The sequence below is a fragment of the Galendromus occidentalis genome, unplaced genomic scaffold (genome assembly GCF_000255335.2).
Source record: "Galendromus occidentalis unplaced genomic scaffold, Mocc_1.1 scf7180000077487, whole genome shotgun sequence".
Classification (NCBI taxonomy): domain Eukaryota; kingdom Metazoa; phylum Arthropoda; class Arachnida; order Mesostigmata; family Phytoseiidae; genus Galendromus; species Galendromus occidentalis.
In genome coordinates, this window is record NW_003805475.1 from 259,358 (window position 1) to 275,648 (window position 16,291).

The 16,291-nt window shown below is 50.2% G+C and overlaps 2 protein-coding genes across 2 annotated transcripts; one reads left to right on the forward strand and one right to left on the reverse strand.

Moving 5' to 3' along the window:
- Positions 1-4,811: 4,811 nt before the first annotated feature.
- LOC100902508 (serine/threonine-protein kinase OSR1) lies at positions 4,812-8,061 on the forward strand. The gene is made up of 7 exons (XM_018640519.1): positions 4,812-4,914; positions 5,424-5,668; positions 6,151-6,325; positions 6,434-6,714; positions 6,862-7,085; positions 7,349-7,625; positions 7,720-8,061. Exons 2-7 carry the CDS (start codon positions 5,522-5,524, stop codon positions 8,059-8,061), a joined length of 1,446 nt encoding a protein of 481 aa, XP_018496035.1. The 5' UTR covers positions 4,812-4,914; positions 5,424-5,521.
- Positions 8,062-9,127: 1,066 nt separating this feature from the next.
- On the reverse strand, positions 9,128-15,606 carry LOC100902650 (DNA topoisomerase 2-alpha). Its single transcript, XM_029112248.1, has 10 exons — positions 15,559-15,606; positions 14,274-14,932; positions 13,946-14,116; positions 13,162-13,840; positions 12,846-13,062; positions 10,927-12,671; positions 10,619-10,789; positions 10,170-10,202; positions 9,882-10,133; positions 9,128-9,747 (listed from the first exon to the last, which is right to left on the reverse strand). The coding sequence occupies exons 1-10, from the start codon at positions 15,604-15,606 to the stop codon at positions 9,205-9,207; spliced, it is 4,518 nt and encodes a 1,505-aa protein (XP_028968081.1). The 3' UTR covers positions 9,128-9,204.
- Positions 15,607-16,291: the final 685 nt, after the last annotated feature.

Here is a 16,291-nt window from a genome sequence, read left to right on the forward strand (position 1 = left end):
GATTCGGAAAAGCCTTCGTCACTCTCCGATATCGTTGACGTTCTGCCTCCAACGCTCCTCTGGTGCCTTAGTGTTTCCAAAACCAGAGGGAATTATCTTGCTCGGAGCTTTGGGATTTGGATCCGCGAGTCTGAACGGGAGTCTCCGCGCCGAGTTCGCAGAGGAGAACATTCCCTCATTTCGAAGTACTACCTACAGCAGAAAACAAGGAATACGATGCCTAGGCACAGGCTTCAGGAGGGAGTTCATGGAGATTTCCAAATCTGAAAGGAAGCAATCGGTGAGCCAGATTGTTTCGCCCTCGAGTGTCCAGCTTCCTTACGTGAACCTCCACATTCCACGGAAGGCCTCGGCCTAACTGAGAAAAATGCGAAATACATATTAGCGTCACTCCCTTCGCGGTTTGCGAATGATTGCAAGTCGAATTCAGCGCATTCGACTTACTTATGAATCATCCTTCCACGTACCATGGGGGAAACACGAATATCTCAGCATCGGGGGCCGCTCCAAAGTTTTTCGAAGTCGACGTTTTTTTTGGGTAAGGACATTGAGTGGACGCACATCGAGCGAATCGAGATGAATGGTCGGTTGCCAGGACTGCACTGAAATTGTTCCTTCGACTCGCAGACTTCCGGGGCCCCGAGCGTCATCCTAGCCCGTCAGGGCCTTGTAATAGTATGACAGCGGAGATCTTGACATGGGCCAGATCCATTCTACCTTGGATCGCGACGAGTCTGGAGCACGCGCTCGCTTATTCTATCATCTGACGTCGCGTTACTGCCTGCTAGCCGACTCTCGTTGTGTGCCGACCTTAATGCAATCAGATCCACTTCTTTCTTCCTTCCTCCCTCGAGTTCTCGTTGACGCGTCTCGGTTTATTGACGTCGTGCTGTCCATCAGCTAGTCGGAAATCAGACGCGTTAAGAAATATCACTTTGTCAACTCGAACAGATGAGACATTCAAAGTACACCGACAGCGAGTCGACGCCGCGCCGTTCCGGGGGACGGTCGCAGCTTTTGTTGTTCGTGGCGAACGATGATCTCAGTAGCTGTCAGTGGTAGAGGCTCCCTGCCAGATTGTTTTAGCATGATTAATGCTTGTATCAGAAATTGTGGACATCTCGTCGCCCCGGATTGACTACTCTGTCTACGGCGGATCATGCACTGCCAGATTCGTGAATGACTCCGAAATGCTGAAATATGGAATTGTGCGAGCTTTCCGCTTTCCGCTTTACAAGCGGAAAGCAACTCGACTGCCGCATCGGGGTCGTTTTTCGCACGTCAATCGTGAGCTCAAATCGTGCGGTGACGTACACCAGGCGAGACTATGCATAAGACGCGACAGATGCTCATATCCTCATATGACCTGGGAATCGGGGCCCGAAATGCTCTGGAAGACGATTAGGGTGAAGTTCTCGGTTCGAGACACGCCTTAAGTTGTTAATTCCAAAAATAATTATTATTGGTGCCCAGGTCTGAGATCCCCCTCGTAGAACTATCGAAAGTACGCGGAGAATCATTCGCCTCTCTGGCCGGCGAAGACAAGACGAGGACTTTGAAAAACACTGCTCAAGCTGAAGCGATTCCGAGAGAACGCTTCCATAAAGATTTCCAGCGATAACCTCATCTGACAAGTACAGTCCTGCATGGATGGTTCGTGTCAGTGATCTATTGGATTTGCTGCTCTTAAGCATCGCGAAAAGGAGGCCCTGGGTTCCTAGGCATGGGAGATGATCGCAATGCGTCCCTCAGAGCGCTCGATCAGATAGAGGATAGGCAGAAGCTCCCTGCGGACAGGGAGACACAGGGAAATCGGTGAACCGGTGAATGGTTCTCATAATATTAGAGTTCCGAGCCGTGTGGAGCCCCGCGGATTTCCATCGACTTTAGAGATTCCAATCACGGGTCCCCTCAATGGGAAAAAGTCGAGGTAGGGATCTGAGTCCTGAATTATTCGAGTCAGTGTCGCGGGGGGGGATCATTCTGACAGGGTAGGGATGCGAGGAGGGAATCATGCTATCGATGGCGTGCCGAGGTGGAATCATGGACCTGAGAGTTGATGTTAGAGTTGGCTGCAGAAAAGTTCAAATGCTCTTCAAAAAGGACCCAACGATGATTCCATGCCATTTAGCGGAGCGAGCCGACATGTCGGCGCCAGTGACGCTTCGTACGCTGCGAGCCGTGAGGGCCGTGAGGGTTTTCTCGACGTTCTCCCCCTCCACTTCGGTCCTTTCCATGCAAAATCCGCTGCAGCTCGGCGGGATTCGTTCACGTGTTCCGTTGGGGCTCTCTGAGTGCTTGGCTGCGCGCGAGAAGAGAAAACTCTTCGATAGACGTACCATTGAAGACAGTGATCTCTCTTCATTAGTTCACCGACAGCTAGCCGGTCCCTCAGTTCTCTGGTCGACCGTCATTTCGACAGACTTGTCTGTTCCTCTGAATCAAACTTTTGTGCCTGTGTTCCCGTGCTTGAGCGTTCTGTTAGATAATTCGGCTCCCGAGGGAAGGAATAGACTCCCGGAGACGAATCAGTTAATTCACATCTGTGGTTCGATCAGGCAGTGCGTTAAAAGAATATGATTCCGAGCTGGGAAGCCTCCGTATTTCTCAAAGGAATTTATTCGACCAAAGACTCTCAAGGAAGGAAGCTCCGTTGAGGTTAACTTTCCAGTCTGGCCTGAATTGATCGAAAATTTCGCTTCCACCGAAAACTCGCATGAACGGCACCATGACTCGGATCATCGATCGCGTTCACTTCCGAAGGTAAATTTGACGAACCGATCGAATCGGCCTCGTTTCTTTTCTGTCAGATTTCTTCGACAACTGAGAACATACACGTCGAGAACCAACGAGCGAGCTGCGCGTTTCGATATCCCGAAAGGTTGATCCTTCAACACCCGTGGCTCGAGTGATAAGTCCGGCTGATGGCTGTCAATGTATTGTTCGCCTGTATCGACAATGACACCTAAATCTTTACCATCGCTCCACCGTGATCGGATCGACGACCGCGGCGTAACCTGCGCATGCGCTCTATGAGAGCCTGAAAAATTCGACTGAGCTCGCCGCTGCCCTGAGAGAAACCGTGCCGAGGATTGAACTTCCGACGGCGCAAGGTCGGATTTCATCAGTCGTTTAGCTGCCGTCTGGTCGAAGTATTCCTCACTGAATTGTTATTTTATTTACGGGATGATGTTTCATCGCCTCCGCGCGATTATTTCAACTCTGGACCAGTCGAGACACCTAAAAAGTGAGCGTGCCCGGATCGGGTTTGACTGCTCCGGTAGCTCTCAACAAAGGAAATACTGCTGATCACGAGAAACTCGTCAGCCGATGTTCGACCCTATTCCTGTATTATGTTGTTTGGATGAGGTCGACGACTCCATCAGCAGCTTCAGTGGGCTCGCTGCTTGATTAGTAGCTTATCTTGCTGCGCTGCTATTCGAAATCATTCTCAGCAGCGAGAGCATCGTTCATTATCATATCAGCGGCTATTATCTTCTCGCTCACCGGCCGAGAACCTCTTGAACTTTGGTTAGAGTGCTCATTTCCTGATTTAATACCTTTTTTTTATTAGCGAGCACCGAATATAGCCGAGGAGAGAGCTTCCTCGTTTCCGCGAATTCGAGGCCGTCGAGGAGGAGATCAGACCTACAGGTGACTGGTCCCCGGGTGCGAGAGGATTCACCAATCGAGTGATGCTCCTCGTTGTGAATATTTGCAAGTGCGGAATCTCGATACTCCAGAGGCCCCTCCTCTATAAGAAAGCTGGCGACGCGTCGCCGGCTCGAGCCTCGGATGGACGAGGAATCGGCGACTATCTACTTTTCCGAAAAGGGAGACAGCGACTTCGTAGCCATAGGCTTACTGTTTCAACAGACCGACGTCTTAGAAAAACCGCACGGAACGCTCTCATCTTGCGCAAGGCCTCAACTTTGCAACCGATTCGCTAAAGCGGAAATGAGAATCTGTGACGCATCTGCGAACGAAAAGCCAACGGTTCGTTTCCCTCGGCCGTCGGCCAGGTAGATAGTCGGAGAGATGGACAGACCAAGCGCCGATCGACCGAGCTACCCGCAAGGCGATAGACTGCGCAGTGTACCCAGCTTTGAAAGGCGCCGCGGGTCAGCATGCGTCCCCTGTCGATAGTAAACTGTTTCGAACAGACTGCAGATAATTCCAAGCTGAGTTATTAAGGCGAGAGGGCAACAACCGGAAGCCGCAGAAAGATTGCTTCTTGTCAGTCTCCCTCGGCCGCCCATCGTGCAATATGAACCTATCGGCCACGCACAGATCGCTCGAATATTCTCAAGCTCAAGCTTTGCTCGCACTGCGCGCTTTTTGCGTGTCCTCGGTGACAGACTAGATGAAGACGAACATTGGCTCCATTTCGGGAACGCCGGACAGACTCCGAACGTCAGCATGGCGATCTGACTGTAGTGCGTTCCAATCGACATCGCAAAGCCACGGGCGGTCACGGCTTGACAAGTTTCGAGCAGCTGGAAAGATCATTCGCTTCGGGGACCGAAACCTGTTCAAACAACACCTCGCTCCTCGCTGCTTGGAGAAACCTCCGAGTCAGCCCGGAATGGAGATCCGCGACCAGCGAGCAGATTCCGATGGTTCGCGGAGATGAGCATCAAGTAGCGTATTCTTGAGCCCTTGGGGAGAAGAGACGAAGCGTAGACGAGCGACTCGAACAGAATTTCTACATTCGTTTCAGGGAAGTGAAGCATTGCGAAGACGGGTCGAATAATTCCGTGAACAAACTCCTCACAGCGACAGCCGCGCTCCTTCATCAACACAAGGAAAAACAGGATAAGGAGAAAGAGCGTTTCCAAGATGAGAGGGAAGTCGACGAGAAAAAAATCGCTTGGCCCGCCGATAAAGATGCTTATGAGCTTGGCGAGGTCATAGGTGAGTTCCTCGAATTTTCCTCGGAGATCTCGACCGTCCGACAGCTACGGAAGGATGAACGTTAGCGGAAGACCGCGTCGGAGCCCCGCGCCGCGAGTTCGGCCGGGTCGATAGCCGATAGCCGTACTAAAGACATGGAAAATAGATAAGGCCTACTCCCAGTCATCAAAATCTACAGTTGGCTTTCTTCCCGCTCAAAATCCATAGTGACTCGACCAAGCCGTAAAGTAGGAGAGTCTTGTCACCGATGTAACTATCTAGCGAACCCGTGGATTTGTCAGGTGTTCTCAGAACAGATTCTCCGTGATTGAGAGGAAACTCACACATCCGACCCAGACCATGGTCACAATGGAAACATGTGATCCGTTCAAGAGCATGCACTATGTGCTTGAAAGGCCGGACACAATCCGAAGAATGAGTTTTTGTCTCGCTCTTCGGTATCGTGAAAATTTAGAGGAGCTGAGATCGGAATGAGTAGAGCGTTTACGAGTTGAGCCCTCATATTTCAGGTATCGGTGCAACGGCCGTCGTTCACGCAGCATTCTGTCGACCCCGGGGGGAAAGATGTGCTATAAAGCGAATTAATCTTGAGAAATGCAACACATCGATGGACGAACTTCTCAAAGAGATTCAGGCAATGCGCGCCTGCAATCACCCGAACGTCGTTTCGTATTATTCCTCGTTCGTTGTGCGAGACGAACTGTGGCTCATCATAAAACTTCTTGCCGGCGGCAGTTTACTCGATATAATCAAAGTGAGTTTACATATAGTACTCGGATCGGGGATCCCGTCATGGACGGAAGTGGCACGTATGCTGCGGCGTACCATAAAAAATTGAATAGCTCGAGAAGGAAGGCTCGAACGAAGATTAAGGGTGAGGATTCCTCGTTGTGACAGTGGAATCTCCTCCGCAAGTGAGAACATCGAAATCGATCTGACAAATCTCAGTTGAGGATTAACCTCGGTCGGAGTAGAATGATGTGGATAGAAATCAGGAATCTTTCGTTCTGGGAATCCGCCGTGACTGATTGAGTCTGCGGGATGGCGGCTTGCTGTCTCTTCGGCCCTGATCCTCGCGACGAGCGCCTCTCCGGGTGCTCCGAGTTCAGAATCAGAGGGAGGTGGAAGGCGTGGGCCGGCTTTGCTTCATGCGAGAGGTGCCCAGTACGGATCTGAATCAGCCTCTAGAATTGTCCCATGATCGTCATACTACAAATGTTGCATGTTATTCCACAGCATCAAATGAAGGCCGAAGATTGCAAACACGGTGTTTTCGACGAAGCAACGATAGCGACTGTTCTTCGCGAGGTTCTCAAGGGTCTCGAATACTTCCACCACAATGGCCAAATACACCGTGACATCAAGGCTGGCAACATTCTGCTCGGCGAGGATGGCACTGTACAGATAGCAGGTATCGCGCGTTTGACCTTCTTACATTTCAAATGAGTTCCGGCTCGAACGTCAGCCGCCAAAAGGAAACTCGAGCGGAACGTGATCTCCTAGAGCGTTCTTCCCGCAGATTTCGGAGTATCCGCTTGGATCAACACCGATGGCTTCAATCGAACGAAGTCCCGGCACACGTTCGTTGGAACACCTTGCTGGATGGCTCCTGAAGTCATGGAGCAAGTTACCGGTTACGACTACAAGGCGGATATATGGAGCGTCGGGATCACCGCGCTCGAACTGATAACCGGAAGCGCACCTTATGCGAAATACCCACCAATGAAAGTTCTCATGTTGACTCTACAAAACGAACCGCCTACGCTTGATACGTGTTCATCTGTTCGCGACCAGTACAAGGTACGGAAGGCCATATTGATTCGGTCCGGACAGACTTCCCGCCTCGTGCAGGCTCTTTGAACCTCTATATAGAGCCGGAAATTCACTCGCCTGGTGATTCGCCTCCATGGGAATGTCAAATCTTAGTTTTAAACTTTCCGTACACAGGTGTATGGCAAGACGATTCGAAAAATGATCTCAGATTGCCTCCAGAAGGACCCGTCAAAACGACCCACAGCATCGGAGCTCTTGCGCCATCCTTTTTTCAAGAAATCCAAAGATAAGAAGTATCTGACTCAAACTCTCCTACTTTGCACTCCAAAAATGGATCAAAGGGCACAGAAACTCCGAAGGTCGAGAAGAGGCAGCGAGCTGCTGGGTCTCAAATACAGGTAATGATAGCTTCCTTCTCGTGTTTCGCCTTAAGCCACGTATGCTCCAACCCTGCTCATCGGCGATTTATCAGCGCGTCTAGGCTTTCTCCAGACAAAATTAGAATAGAAGGAGTTCTTGATTAGATCTCGCCGTCTCCAATCAAGACAAAGGTCGCTCAGGAGCTTCTTGGCGCAAATTCTCTTGGATCGAAACACGCATATGATCGAAATGATTACGGTATCTGATCGAACGTGACTCTTCATCGCCTTATCATCAGCAGACGGAACTCCCGGAGGGGATCTCTCAATCCCGATACGGGGGACTGGGTTTGGTCCGAAGATGAGGAAGAAGACGACGAGGAGGACGAACAGCACAATGTCGATCAGAACGACGACGAGGACTCCGATGACGACGATCAAGTCGTCCACATAGCTTCTCCGGAGGAAAAAGCCAGGAGACAACGGGCCATCGAACAAGCGAACCAAAGCACATCGTCTTCCGACGATGAGACCGAGAGGAGCGAGAAAGCGTCTTTAGCTACGATTGCTGAGCCCAAGGTTGGTTCGAATTCAGTGCTCCTACATGAGTTTCCTCCTGAGTCGTCGAGAGGTTAAAATGAATCCAGCATTAAGTCGAGAGCTTTTTTCGCAGTCGACCGAGCCCGCGGTTGACGTACCCCAAATCATGATCAATGACAATGTGGAGATCAATCTGGCGCTCCGGATACGGAACCACCGACGAGAATTGAACGACATAAAGTTCCAGTACTTGAAGAGCAGGGACAGCGCGCAAGAATTGGCTGCAGAACTCGTGGGAGCCGGTCTCGTGCCTGAGCGAGACCAGGACATTGTCTCTCGGAGTTTACAGCATCTCGTGCAGAAGGCAGAGCCCGGGAAATCGATAGTTTTCCCACTATCCCCATCTCCAGCGTGGCCCGAGCCCGACCAACAGCGTCTGATAGGCTTCGCTCAAATCAAAATCGTTGCTGATTGAGGAATTCCCTGACCGAGTGTTTTTCGGGAGACCTGATCCTTGTTCCATAGGAAGAAAGTGCCATCGAGTTCCACGCTGTTCCGGCTCTCATTCAATGAGGGGACATATGCAACACCATTCTCCTCTATCATTCGAGCATGGGTTCGAGTGGGAGAGCCTTCTATGATGAGTGCGTTAGCGAATCATGTTTGTATATTTCTTGAAATTGACTTCGAAGATCTTGGAAATCTGAGAAGGGCTCCTCTCTGGGGAACTTCGTAATACTCGACCCATTGCGATTCTCCAAGGATTCTGAGAGCCTTCCGTAAGACTTTCATGTGAAGAGCATTGACTTCCCGGGAGATTCCCGGCCGCATCTCTTCAAAAAGGGGTCCCTAATCAGCGACGAAGGAAAACCTCTGATGTCGACGAAGATCCGAGAATGCTAATAAACACATAGCGTGATGGAAAGTCCGTCGAGTGTTTTGCGTAAGCTGAACGTTTATTCGTCTGACTCCGAGCTTCGTGAAGACAGTTACACAAGCACGGATATTCACTTTCCATTATCTACGAACACACAAAATTTAAGAACTAGGTATGGGAAAACATAGACGTCGATTACAGTATGGGAGGGAAGCATGTCTCTCCGTCTTACATATGTATATATTTATGTGAGTATCGAACAGAGTCGAGGGGAGGAGCCCTATATACAACGTCTGGGAATCTACGATGGGGAAAACCGGACTTGTGGCTGGTGTCGGAGAATTTTACAAATCAGAACGCGGGTTGATCATTTACATAGCGTCTGCCACCGCTACCGAAGGAGTGCAATCTCAAGAAAACGTGGAAAACGTTCAGATCTATGTTCCGTGAAATGTCATAGGAAAATTATTGATGGGGCTCGGCCAATCGCAGCCTAGGTATGTATCCATTCCTATGAGGAGTACTCCCCGGAGCTAGGAGATGGCGCGATTGTCGGCATTGATCAACAACTGGAAGTCTAATATGGGGCGCAAGGTAAAGTTCATGGTACGAGACGAGATGAGAGAAACTCATCCAGTGTGGGAAAACTTGGGAAATTCAACCCCTCTCAGGTGAATAAAATCTCTCCGATGTACGAAATCGACGGTCAAGACGCTGGTGGGAGGAATGTTTCGACCACACTCAGAAATCCGAATCGGCGTCGAAATCGTCATCGCTCTCTTTTACGAGTTTCTTACGAGCCCGCTTCGGGGGTTTCTTCACCGGCGAATCGTCAGAGTCCGAGATGAGATTGACTTTTTTGGCTTTGCCTTTCGGCTTCGGCGTAGCTTCGAAATCCGAATCACTGTCGTCTTTCTTGGCCTTGCTCTTGACACTCTCGATGAACTCGCCGAAGTCATCGTCGTCTTCCTCTTCGGAGTCTTTCGGCTTCTTCTTCGCCTTGGGTTTCGGAGCGGCGCGAGGTTTCGCGGGAGCTTTAGCCTTAGCGCCCGGCTTGACGGTCGAGGTTCCGGCCGACATGAGAGCATCGAAAGCGTTCGACGCGGACTCGCTGCCCACGTCTGATTTCTTAGTGCGGGCGCTCAAGGGGACCAATTCCGCTTCAGAATCACTGGACACCGCGATGGGTGCGGGGCTCGCGGCCTTCGGCTCTGCTTTCTTCGGAGACGGAGTCGGACTCGCGTCCATCTTCTCGTCGCCGCTGTCGTCAGCGAATGCGGTCTCCTGGAACGGACGATACCACGATGATTATAATTATCCTAATTATTCATTTTTATAGACATATCGAGGAATCTTCTGCCATAGAGCAACTGATGCCGCGGCGGACTCGAATTTTCATTCCGTGAAAGCTCTCAAACCTTGTTATCGGAGTCGTCATCGCTGAAATTGTATTTGATCTTGGAGGATGCCGCTCTGCGACTGCTCTGCCTCTCCGGGGCTGCCGCTCTAGGGGCGGCAGCCTCGAACATGCCTTCGTCGCTGTCCATCGAGGCCTCCGAGTCACTGAAGTCCCTCTTTTTGAAGTTGATTTTAGTTTGCTTCATTCCATCCGATTTTTTCGGGGCTCTCTTAGCGGCTTTCTTCGCGGGCGGCGCCCCGGCTTCACCGTTCTCGGCTTCCTCTTTGGGCTCGATTTTCGGATCGACTCCATTCTCACCATTGGCTTCTACCTCAGCCTTCTTGCGCTGTGGAATAGAATTGAGAGAAACATTAGAATCGGCTACCGAAGTTATTTGACGCGACTCCAGGATGGAGCGAGCTCTGGGATAGCAGGATGGAAAGACGGATCTCACACAAAAGAAGATTATATGCCCGAGCAAAAATATGCCATAGCATTTATTTTCTAGAATTTGAATAAAAGGCATCATCTATACAAAAATATGCTACTTCACAGAATGTATCTGGCAAATTTGGAAAATTTCAAAAGGCTACGGGATGCTATGGGCAGCGTACAGAAATTCTTGACTGGATACGCGGGCAGACCTCTTGATAAATTCGAACCCCCGAGAGTCATCGGGAGTCGATCTCGTCTAGCTACAGCGTGTATCCGTCTGAATCCTCGCCACATCTCTTCGTCTTCTTCCCAACTACTTACAGCCCGCTTAGGACCTTCGGTCTTCGCTTTGATGGCCTTCGCGACTTTCTCTTTCAGAGCTTCATCGATCGTGGGAGCCACGCGTTCTCCGTCGGCCGATGGAAGGTGTTCGGGATTCTTGCTAGAGAAGGCTCTGCCGCCCTTGGTCGTTTTTTGGGCGACGGACTTTTTCTGAAACGTCAAAATCTGAGTGAGACTGAGTGGCAGCACTCAACGGAGGAGGTTTCGCGTATAATTCTTCACCCAACAGTCGCTGATGCGAGTATTCGACGAGAAAAATGAGTTCCCATCCTATATTTGATACTCACGGCGCTCTTTTGCATGTCTTCTATTTCCTTGCGTTCTACTTCTTCGAGTTTCACCAGGAAAGCATCCAAGTCAGTACGCCATAGATCCTTGGGAGTCTTCTTCTTGATCGCATCGAGTTCCGCCAATTTCAAGTCCCGCTTCTTGAGGAGTTCCTCTTTCTTTTCGTAGGTGAGGTTCCACATGGTCATCCCAAGCAGATAACCGTAATCCTTGGTCTGAGCGTCTTCTCTTGCTTCAGCCGAGTTTTCGGACTCCTCGTCTTCCAAACCCGCCTCCGCTTCCTTTTCTTGGTTGGTGGTGTGTTTCTCCTTCCACCTGAGCATAGGATCCGGATCGTAACCCTTATCGACAAGGATTCTCATCATCTCCTTTCGCTTCTTATTTTCCACATGTATTTTGCCGTCGCATTTCTCGACAATGAAGCGCGCCTGGTTCGAGAGTTTCTCCGCTTCGGCGGTCAGGAGTCCGATCAGGTACTCGCGTCTTCGAACGTATCCGTCCAGACGAACGTTGTAGAACTCCTGCATGATCTCCTCCGGTGTTTGATAGAAACGTATGCAGCCATTGGAGTCGAATAATACCATCGAGGTATTAGCGAGAGTGGTCTGTAGTTTAAACACCTTGTGTAGACCTTCATCCTCGGCCCTGCGTAGATTACCCTCGTCCATCTGCACAACGAATCGGACCGTGGTGTCCGTGTTGTACTCCTTGTAGTCTTGTATGATGCCGGGGATTTTATCGGATCCGTGGAGCAGAGTCTCGAGGACGTTCTCCTTATATTGTTGAGTCCATGTCTTCACCGGGAGTTCAGTGATCTCGAGTTTCTTGTTCCCGAGGATCGAGACTTCACCGTAGACGACGTATCGGGTTCTTTCTTCGTCCAGGACGTGAATTTCTCCCCGGAAGTTCTTATACCAAGGGTGCATCTTCTTCAGAGGCTCGTCGTTGAGCAGACGCTTTATGTTGGCGACGACCTCTCTCGGGTTGTAGTTTTGGACTTTGGTACTCCAGCCGGTTCCGATACCTTCGGCACCGTTGACGAGCACCATCGGAATGATGGGTAGGTAGAAATCGGGTTCGATCTTCAGATTGTCATCGAAGAGATAATTCAAAACAGGATCATCGGACTCCGGGAACAGATGTCGCGCGAGCGGACTCAGTTTGGTGAAGATGTATCTCGGCGAGGCCGAGTCCTTGCCTCCTTGGAGTCGAGTACCGAACTGACCGATGGGTTGCAACAAGTTGACGTTATTGCTGCCGACAAAATTCTGCGCCAAATTCACGATTGTCATCATGAGCGACTGTTCGCCGTGATGGTAGGCCGACATTTCGGCGACCGAACCAGCCAATTGAGCGACTTTCACTTCTCGTTTATCGTTCCTCTTGAAACAGGTGAACAAGACTTTACGTTGACCGGGTTTGAATCCATCGATCAACGACGGAATGGAGCGTTCGTTATCCATGTTGGAGAACAAGATGAGCTCCTTATGGACGAAGTCGTTGAAAGAAACGGCTCGAGTCTCTTTGCCGTACAGATAGATCTCAGGCAGACCAAGTGTCCTCCTCTGCTTGCGATCCTCCATGCCGTTGGTGAGCCACGTCTTCCGCTCATCGACCATCTTCTTGGAGAAGGCCAATTGGATGGCGTTATCGTCTTCAGCCCCAGCGTAGCTGAAGGTGATTCGATGACGACGCATGTCCGAAAAATATTCCTTAGCCTCCTTGGCCGTCGACGTACCCAAACCTGTGGGAGACGTATTCGATTAGTGAATCATCGGATCGGATCAGGGAGGGAAATCATGTCATGCGGCAGAGTTCGACGTGCCCATGAAAGTGATTGAGGCTCTGCTCAGGATCTACAGGACGGAGGGAAGAAAGTCCTGGTCATGAGGTGAGGGCCTCCGGGGGAGGAGATTACCTTTGTAGTACTTGATACGGAATTTGTTCCAATCCGGGGTGGCAGCTTTCCATTCTTCGAACTCAGGCAATGAGAAGAACGAAAACTCTTGGTTGCCTTTGATGGCCTTCACGATTGGCGTGATGAACTCCTCGAGGAAATTCATTTTCAGAAGAGAAGGCCAGTTGTGATGAATGAAGTTAATCAGCAGACCTTTGATGTGCGAACCGTCTTGATCCTTGCAATCGAAGAAAGGAATTATTCAAAGCGGACCCGTTAGCTGGGGAACAATCGCGATGGAAGCGTAAGCTTCCGACAAACCTTCGTAGCTGCTCACCTGATCGGTCATTATCATGATTCTACCATAACGGAGGGTTTTCATGTCTTCTGGGGTCTCATACTTCTTCTTGTATTGCAGACCGACGATCTTAATAATGTTGTTAATCTCAGCGTTCTCGATAATCTGCTTGTGGGTGGCTTCTCGAACGTTCAGGATTTTTCCCTTCAGGGGGAAAACTCCGTACTTGTCTCTGCCGATAACTCCCAGTCCGGAAACAGCCAGTGTCTTGGCTGAATCTCCCTCGGTGAGGATCAGAGTGCAGTCTATACTCCGCACCGTACCGGCATCGTTAGCGTCCTCGAGTTTGGGAATACCCTTAAGTTTAGAGACCTTGCTCTTTGAGCATTTCTTGTTCATCTCTTTCTGGGCCTTGAACTGGACCCAGCTCATGATGGCTTCAACGATTCCACACTTCAGAACGTTGTTCTGGAATTTTTCACTGACAACACACTTGGAACCAAATTGTTTCGCTTGTTTCGTCATGTTCTCCTTAGTCTGCGAGTCGAAAGTCGGATTCTCGATAAGACAGTTGATGAATATCCACATGTGATCTCGAATTTGTTTTTTGCCGATATTCACGCCGGCTTTGTTCTTCTTCTTGACTTGCTCGGTAAGCTTCTTGCACAGGGAGTCCACCACGTACTCGACGTGAGTACCGCCCTTCGTGGTCGCGATGCTGCGGATAGAAAATTCTCGTCAATCCGGGTCAATCGATAGGACGCTGAGAGACTCCGATTCCAATCAGAACAAAATCATTTCCGAATTAGCTTGAGAGGCTCACTTGTTCACAAAACTCATCTGTTTGAAGTCGCCCTCGGGGGACAGACAACATGCGACCTCCCACCTCTCGTTCACCTGCTCGTGTACCACCACGAGCGGTTTGTCGCTATCTTCGTTCACGCATTTCGACGTGAACATCTGCACGTAGTCTTTGAAGGATTTTATGGGCAACCTGGAGAAAGGTTCGATTATTGACTCGCGCCTAATGATTTTCATAGCTCGGACATTGAGAAATCACACGATCAAGGAGGGGTTCGAAGCGCTTGTTGGAAAGGGATCGTGCATTCGATGACAAAATGGACGACCGCACAAGCTTTCGGCTCAATTACCTCGTGCCATTCAAGAAGACTTTAACGCCCGGGGTGCAGCCCGCGACATCGTACGCGCGCCTGCTGATTAGCGCAATGAAATCCTTGTCCATCTTCTCCATTTTGAATTTAGACAAGTCCGGGTAGAAGGTAATCTTCGTGTAGTCTTGACTGCTGTCGACGATTTTCGGCTCTGCCGTGTTGGTCATGTTGTCGCTCCATGACTGTTTGAATGCTCTTTTTTGGTCTCTGGAGGCGGTCTCCACCGTGAACTTCGTGGAGAAGATGTTGCACAACTTCGCTCCGTAACCGTTCCTGCCACCAGTTACTTTCTTCTCTTCATCGTTGTAGTTCGACGATGTGAGCAAATGACCGAAAATCAGTGTTGGAACGTAACATTTCTCTTTCTGGTGCATGACAACAGGAATTCCCTTCCCGTTATTCCAGACGGAGATCATGTTCTTCTCAGGATCGATCTCGATCTTGATGCAATCCTGATTCTTGTCTCTATGCTTGTTATCGGCGGCATTGACGAGGATTTCGTCGAAGATTTTATACAGGCCGGGCACGTATGTGATCTCTCGCATGACCATGCCTTCTTGTTCGCCGTCGAAGACCCACATCTTCTGCGTGAGGGGTTCCACCGAACCGATGTAGGTGTCGGGACGCAGGAGCACATGCTGGGAAACGATTGAAATATTTAGAACCCGAGATGTACTGTCCGACGGGATCGACAGCTGGCTGAGAGGACAACACGGAATATGATCGAATCGGGGTTTTGCACCGATGGCCGCGTTTCCCCGAGAACGAACATGTACACAGTTGCCTTCGAATGCTCCTATTTCGCTGAATATCAGAGACAGAAAGAAAGAATGAAAGATTCACGCATGTTCTCTACATCGGTGTTCTTTATGTCGCCCTTCTAGAAATGAACCGTCGGATAGTACGGATGTTGAAAGCATCAGGAAAGGCACGAGCGAGACTTTCTGCCGATGTGACGCTTCCCCGATAGCCCAGACTTTTGACATACTCATTGTGAGGATTTTCTGGCGACGGTCTGTTCGCAGATGATTTGCGCAGACCAGTCTGCCGCTCCGGGCCAACGACCGCTAGAGAAAACAACAAATGCAAGCAAATTCAAGCGATATCAACGATGGCAGCGTGAATGCCCCCGTCGAAAGCACAGCCTCGACTTCACAATCTGGACGTCTCAGCTCCGATAGGTCAGCATTGACAAATCGACCGCTTTTTAAACTCCAACGGTTCTCGCAAGGGACGCCACTCTCCGAAAGTCGCCGGTTCTCACCTCAAGCTGCGTTTTCTTCTGATATATCTTCTCGATATCTTCGCCCATTTTAAGGGCTTGACGGAGCCGACGAGGTTCTGATTAACGTAATCTATACGTAGCACAAGATAGACAGTTAACCTCTGCTGTACTCTGCAATCAATGCGTCGAAACGGCTCCGAGCAGCGGGACCACCACAAGCACTGGACAATGGCGCCAAGCACGATCGTCGCCGCAAGCCTACATCGCCGAAACCTCGCACCGCGCTAATCGACGGAAGCGAGCCCACGGGACAGACGGTGAGAATTCCGGAAGAACGTAATCCCCCGACAGGCTGGGACCGTCCTCTGAGCCATGATTTATCTTATCGAATCTGATCAGAGCAGCTCACATCTCAGGATCGGAGAATTCCTATTCAGAGGAAATCCGACCAAATCAGTTCCAGTGATCTCGTTGACGGCTCCGTCACTTAAGAAGACTGCGCTCACTCGATTAGATTCATAACAAGTAAACACAGACATTCTCTTCTCAACGCAAGACAGAGGACACAGCTGGCTAGGATTTTTCGAATACTCGTATCCTCTGGTAATCCTCATTTCGATGACGATACAAGGAGAAATCGGCGGATTCTACGATACTTCAGTGAAAGATCACCAAAAGCTGTGAGAAATTGAGGGAACCCTCCTCTCCGAATCTACATTCGAGGCATTTCGACCCATCCGAAGTTTACGGCCTCGAAGGCATACCCAGCCCC

Coding starts and splice junctions, on each gene's coding strand:
- LOC100902508 (XM_018640519.1), top strand. CDS start 5,522: ATGGACGAACTTCTCAAAGAGATTCAGGCAATGCGCGCCTGCAATCAC. Junction 6,326..6,433: donor TGGCACTGTACAGATAGCAG/GTATCGCGCGTT, acceptor TTCTTCCCGCAG/ATTTCGGAGTATCCGCTTGG. Junction 7,626..7,719: donor CTACGATTGCTGAGCCCAAG/GTTGGTTCGAAT, acceptor CTTTTTTCGCAG/TCGACCGAGCCCGCGGTTGA.
- LOC100902650 (XM_029112248.1), bottom strand. CDS start 15,606: ATGGGCGAAGATATCGAGAAGATATATCAGAAGAAAACGCAGCTTGAG. Junction 12,672..12,845: donor CCGTATCAAGTACTACAAAG/GTAATCTCCTCC, acceptor CGTCTCCCACAG/GTTTGGGTACGTCGACGGCC. Junction 10,790..10,926: donor AAGACATGCAAAAGAGCGCC/GTGAGTATCAAA, acceptor TTGACGTTTCAG/AAAAAGTCCGTCGCCCAAAA.